The sequence below is a fragment of the Gossypium hirsutum genome, chromosome A10 (assembly GCF_007990345.1).
Source record: "Gossypium hirsutum isolate 1008001.06 chromosome A10, Gossypium_hirsutum_v2.1, whole genome shotgun sequence".
NCBI lineage: Eukaryota > Viridiplantae > Streptophyta > Magnoliopsida > Malvales > Malvaceae > Gossypium > Gossypium hirsutum.
In genome coordinates, this window is record NC_053433.1 from 98,322,967 (window position 1) to 98,329,550 (window position 6,584).

The following is a 6,584-nucleotide window of genomic DNA, read 5'->3' on the forward strand; positions in this document are numbered from 1 at the left end:
ATAATTAATTTATTATTTTTTAAAATTTATAAGTTAAATTATTGTTTTCAAAACTTTTTTCCTATTGAATTATGTTTTTATATCATCAAAATTAATATTAATTGGTAAGATTTAATTAAAAAATCAGAGTTGATTGCAAAATTTTAATAAAATTTATAATTTAGTAGTAAAATTAAATCATATTAACTCATTTTGTTTTGTTTTAAATGACTAATTCTCATTAAACGAAATTAACTCATATCTTTTAAAAATAAAATGATAAAAATTAATGAAAATAAAATTTAGGGTGGATTTGGATGGCGATGTATTTACTTTTGATTAAATTAATTCTTATATTGTACCAATCATCTTAAATTTAATTTCATAATTAATAAAATATATTAATATTATTATATTTTTAAAACAAAACTTAGTTTACTAAAGTTTATATTAATTAATTCAAATTTTACAAAAAAAAGTAAAAATAAAAATTTGAAGACCCCCAATGTAAGTGGGACTGTGGGAGTTTAATGCTAGTTAAAAAACAAGCTAAATATATTGTGCTCAAAATAATAATTATAAATAATAAAGGTGATTAGTGTAGAGAGTCATAATTTGAATTAAGAAATTAATATATAAAGAAAGGCTGGTGGAAAAAGAATTGAAAATTGAGAAGATGCATGAACCTACCTCATGATATTCAAGGTGGGTCCTACTCTTTCAATTTAATCCTTTTATTCCAATTCTTATTTAATAAAATCTTAATCCTATTCCCATTCTTTTTTTCTTTTTTTTTTAATCTTCTTACCAATTATAAATTTCTCATTTCACATCTCATTCTTATTTTAATTGACATAAGTATTATTATCGATGTAAAAGAACATGAGTTCGAATTTATTAAAACTCATTATCTTTCTATTTATTAGTTGAGGAGGGACTATGAGTAATTTTATTTTAAACTCCTTTATATTATTTTTAATTTATAAATAGTTTTTAAATTTACATGATCTAACATGAAATTTAATTATATTATCAATGTTTATATATGATTCAAAAAAGTCGATTGAATCTTAATTCAATTGGCATAAGCATTATTACTAATGTAGGAGGACATAAATTCGAGTATGTTAAAACACATTATTCTCTTATTTATGAATTGAGAAGTGGTTATAAATAATTATAGGTATTATATTAAAAATTAAAAAAATATATCTTATTAGTTAAATTTTGAATAGTGGAATTTATTAATGTGATTTGGAAATGATGGCCCCTGAAATGAAGCCCACTTGAGGGGTCAACTTTTTAAGAAAAAAAACACACGCAACAACGTGTAAATTGTAATATATTTAATTAAAAATAATATTCCAATTATTTCTGTATATCTATTCAAAGTTAAAACCTATTTATCTAATCAATTATTTAATGAATAAATAATGTCCAATTGTATTTTTGCAGTAGATGATGATAATATCTGACGGTCTAATAAAGGGCAGGCGGATGATGTGATTATTTTTGGACAATCCAAAAATGATTTATATGAGTTAAAATTTTATTTTTATTATTATTTGAATTCAATTCAATTTTATTTTAAATGATAATGTTAAAAAAATTAAAATGTGTCTTTTTTTTAAAAAATTATTATAATATTATAAGATATTTGTTAAATTTTTAATCTTATTTGTGAAGTTTGAAAATATATTGTTTATTTTTTATTTATTAAAAAATATTTATTTTATATATTTATAAAAAAAATAAATATTAAATTTATATACAATGTGTAATTTGATATGTGAACTTTGATTTAGTGCAATTTTACACATTTAAAGAAATTAATGCATACATTTATTTTCATATACGGTTAATGTAATTATCTTTGCATATAATATATCAACATAAAATTGTCTAATTTAATAATGTTATTAGTGATTTGTGAAAATTAAATCAAATTAAAATTTTACGTATAAAAACATACAAAATTAAAATTTGTGTATAATTTTAATATTTATATAATAAAAACTTTACTAAATAATATGAAAAATCATAAAACATAACTCATTTATTAAACTAAATAAAAAATTAATATGAAAAAGAAAATAAAATTATCATTAATAATTCTAAAAATAAAGAAAAGCGATCCAAGAAAAACAAATCCAACTCATGGTATCTGTTAACCTATTTGTCGGTGCCTTCAAAAACTGTTATTACATGATTGGGTAAACCCTAAACCTTTAAATCCACTGCAGTTTAATAACTTAACTTTTGGATGAGATAAGGTTGGTTGTCTTCATAAAACTCTTGTACTCAGGGTAGCTTCTTTTTTTCTTTTTTTCGCCCTCCAATTTTGTAAAATAAATTATTTTAATTTTCAGTTAATTTTTTGTCTATTTTAATTTTTGAAATTATATTATTTATCAAATCATTTTAAGATGGATAAAAAATTTTTGTAAACGTTAATGATCTGACATACATATAGATTGTCATGCATAAATCATGTTAGAAATTAAAAAACTTTTAAAAATTTAAAATATTAAAAAATATTTTTAAATATTTTTTAATAAATTGAATAGTTTTTATTTTTAAAAAATTTCAAATTTTAAAAAATTAACTGGTTGCCATGTATATATCATGTCATCAAAGTTAACATAGGCTAATTTTTCTATTTATTTTGAAGTGATTTAACAAAAAATACAAATTTAAAAATTAATTAAATAGAAAATTAAAATAATTTTTTAATAAAAGTAGAAGGTAAAATAAATTATCATGCTTTTTTTTTTGTTTTTGTTTAATATAAGAAGTTATTTCCATTGCTCAAATTCACTGATTGTTTGTCTACTCAGATTATTTTGAGATTAATGTGCTGTATCTTTAACTACTTTACGTCTTTGTCTACTCAGATCTTCCGCATGTTGCCATTTTTCACGTTAATAAATTTATGTTTTAATTACTAAATTGCAAAATTTTGCACGTTTATAAATTTATGTTTTAATTACTAAATTTTAAAAATTTATAAAAATGATATTAAATTATTCAAAAATTTTCATTTAAGTCATTAAATTATTTAAAAGTTTTTATTTTAGTTAATAGATTGTGACCAACTAACAAGCTATAAGCAACAATTTAATAATTAGTACAATAAATTAGTAGCTTTCAATGAGTGGAAGTAGATACAATAGATCCAAGCTTATCTGACAATCAATGTAAAAAATCTGAGAATAGAACTATTTGATTATGATATGTAAATTCATTACGTTCAAAATTGTTACATGAAAAAAAAAACTGAATTCTAGAATAGAAGGAAAAGGTAAGTTTTCAATTAGTATAAACAATGTAAATAGAAACAGGATACAAAAACAATCTTAATAACTCAATAACTTAACAAAAATTTTCAAATAATTCCATTATCATTTTATAGTTAAAAATTAAATTCTCAATTTTTCTGATTGGGCCTTGTATTGTTGATTAAAAGTAGAAGTCTCGAATATTAAAGTACCCAAGTTTGGATCACACAATTTACAACTGCAATGTGTGTCAACTACACCATATGCATATACCACGAATGGATTGTCTAGTTCTTTTCGATTTTCATCCGATTTTTCTTGAGTGTTGTACTAATTTAATTGTACATTAGAGTTGCTAAAACGTAGTTGTTAACATATTTATGCAGTAAGATTAGATGATTAACTTTTGAAGAAGACCCAAAATAGCCATAACACCCTACCTAACTTCGGCCAAAGGAGTAGTAATTTCAATTCAAAGAGGCGCATACACCATCTGTCTCTCCCCTGACTGTCGTCTCTGTTCATGTTCTCAACTGATTAGAGACCCAAACCACCTCATGGAAAATGAGGTTTCGTACCACCCGCGAAACTGCGACAACTCCCAAGTTACATGTTGAGAGGTACATTTCAGATTTCCAGATCTATAGATTTACGTCTTTAATCCCCCACAAAATTACACCAAACTCTCATCTTCAATCCCATTCATTGTTGCTGAGCTTCATGATGAAGTTGATTAAGCCTGATTCTTTTCCTCAACCAGCCTTAACCAGTCTATTTTCTCTGCTGGATTAGAAACTAATGTACTTTAAGATTTAAAAGAACACCACATTACTGCAAAACGAGAACTTTTAGACTATTTGTTAAAAGGAAAAAAAAAAAAGGGCATAGGCACAGAGATAACTATATAACCATATGAGATTATCATAGCATGAGAATAAAAACAGCTTTTCAGCAGTGTTACGTATAAAGCACCGACAATATTCCTCCTGAGAACCCAGATTCATCTCCAACATAATATGCAATCCAATACCGTGTCATAAAGGACCAGAAGACTTCCCACAATATTCCTCCTGTTCTATTAATATAGAGTTTCAAGTCTGAAAAAAGAAGACATGGTCAGCATGGATGAGGAAAACCACATGGCAGACACGATCAATAAGGAGTGCCAAAGATCAGTCGGTGCTTAAAGTTAATAATCATAAGGGCAACATCAGGAAATGTGCAAAACGAGAGTACGATATTCCACTTACCACGTCATGTGGAAGTGTTGGGGTGCACATGGTAAGCTTCAATTCTGCATTCCTTCTTCTATCTCCATTTACATAGGAAACTTGACCAAGGAATCATCCCAAATTGATCAGAGATTTTCCATGCCATATAACAGAACAGATTAAGTGCAGCCTATCTATCTAAGGTGCCAAACAGTGTTGTCAAGGCAGGCGCCTAAACACAGCATTTGATCGAATTCCTCTTCAATTTATATTATTTTTCACTGTTTTCATTTGAAGTACCTTTACTAATAAGGAAGTGATTATATCAAAACTATAAACATTCAAAAACAAACATTGACCATAAGAAAATCATGCATATTGATCGATAAGAAAATTGCATGTCGTATTTAGAGTTTACCATATATCTTAAGCTTTATATATTATGTATAAAAACAGGCTTGTAAAAGCTCAAATATACAAGTAGAGCTTTAGTTCACTCAAGCTAGCGCTTTTTTTTTTCGCCTTGCGAAGAGACAACAATATAAAGGTCCTAACGCCTGAAGGCAACGGCCCAAACCTACTTTATCTACTTGATGGGGCAAGTCATTCCTCAGAATTTAAAGCTAATATATAGATCACAGGACTACTAAAATCTAAACACCCTGACCACTCGAGAGGACAAGGAAATAATGTGTTAATCATTTTGACACCCTTCAAAGCATGGTGTAATGTGGAGGCCAATATCAAACTTAAACTGAAAAATGGCATCTCTCTATTACTTCTTGGTGTCGGTGTTATGAATTCGGCACATGGATCTATTTGAGCTATAGGACCATCCGTTATCTCCTTAATATATTAGACCATGGAACAATAACTGCAGACTCTCGAGCCAAACCCTTAAGAGTAACTATACTTTTTTGGATCATAAATGAAGCTTCTCTTGTCCTTTAAAAAGGGTCAAGACTGAAATATGACTGCGCCAGTGCTTACAACATAAGGCATTGACAACTTAAAGTTGACACTACAAACTTAAAATCACTGAGGCATCTACATATTTGAGAAGTACACCTACAAAAACTTTCTAACAATCAATTGAACAGCATTGCCTTTGCATTCTTCAAAAAACATAAGCGACAGCAGCATAATTATAGCAACAATGAGAATAGCTAGTAAGATATTCTAACTATAAACAATTCATGTTAATGATGAGTATATACAGCCATATATACATTGAACTTGAATTTGATACATAAAAGGTAATAATTTTAAATACCCCAATTGAACTCCATATTAGCAAACTGAAACCAATCTCATCGGAACCTTCTCCCTGTCCCCAGCTTCCTCAATACCATTTGCCACGATTCTGACCACCTTCTTAAACGCAAAATGCACGCAATTCGACAACGCGATCCAGCAAATCACCTCATACACAAAGTCCATAGCATTAAAGGTCAACGGAGATGATGAAGAAGATTCGTCCCAATTTTGCCCTCCAAACCCACCAAAATTCCAACCACTCCCGCCCCAACTGCTCCCTCCACCACCGCCACCACCGCCAAACGGACCATACCCATCGTTGCCATCACTGCCGAAGATGAATCCGTAAATCTCGCCGTCGTTTGAGTCATCCCCGCTGTATAACTTACGCTTGGTGCGACGCCTTCTGCGGAGGAGAGTTCGAGGTAATGTCTTATATGAACTAGGCTTGGTCGGAGGAGGTGCAATGGCGTCAACAGGGGTGATTCCGGCGGTAACATGGAGAATTCCAACGTTATCGGAGGATGAGTCGGAAGAAAGGGAAAGGCAACCGTTTCCAGCGATGTGATGGTGGCGATCGAGAATGAATTTGGCAAACCCTACACCTTTGGAAGTGGCTACAGTTAGCGTGTCGCAAATTAAAGAGAGGTCCATTAGGTAAACAAGGAAAGGGAATGAATTGAAATGAAATTGGGAAGGGAAAATTTTTGGGGATCTAGGGAATAATTGAATTGAAGGTGTGGAATGGGGAAGGGAAGTTGGAATCGAATTTGGGAATTTTGTGGAGAGAAGCTAAAGACAATGATGAACCAAAAATAATAGCAAAATGGCAACGTGTTTTTGTTTTACAAGGCGGCTC

General features: G+C 29.0%; 1 protein-coding gene across 2 annotated transcripts; it reads right to left on the minus strand.

Annotated features, from left to right (window-relative positions):
* Positions 1 to 3,380: 3,380 nt before the first annotated feature.
* Positions 3,381 to 6,584, minus strand: LOC107896650 (uncharacterized). Of its 2 annotated transcripts, XR_001683802.2 has the most exons (3): positions 5,742 to 6,584; positions 4,508 to 4,587; positions 3,388 to 4,354 (listed from the first exon to the last, which is right to left on the minus strand). XR_001683802.2 is itself a non-coding variant. In XM_041079315.1 (2 exons), exon 1 carries the CDS (start codon positions 6,377 to 6,379, stop codon positions 5,759 to 5,761), a length of 621 nt encoding a protein of 206 aa, XP_040935249.1. In that variant the 5' UTR covers positions 6,380 to 6,584; the 3' UTR covers positions 3,381 to 4,587; positions 5,742 to 5,758. The 2 variants fall into 2 exon arrangements, 1 of the variants encoding a protein (XP_040935249.1); XM_041079315.1 differs by having other exon boundaries at positions 3,381 to 4,587.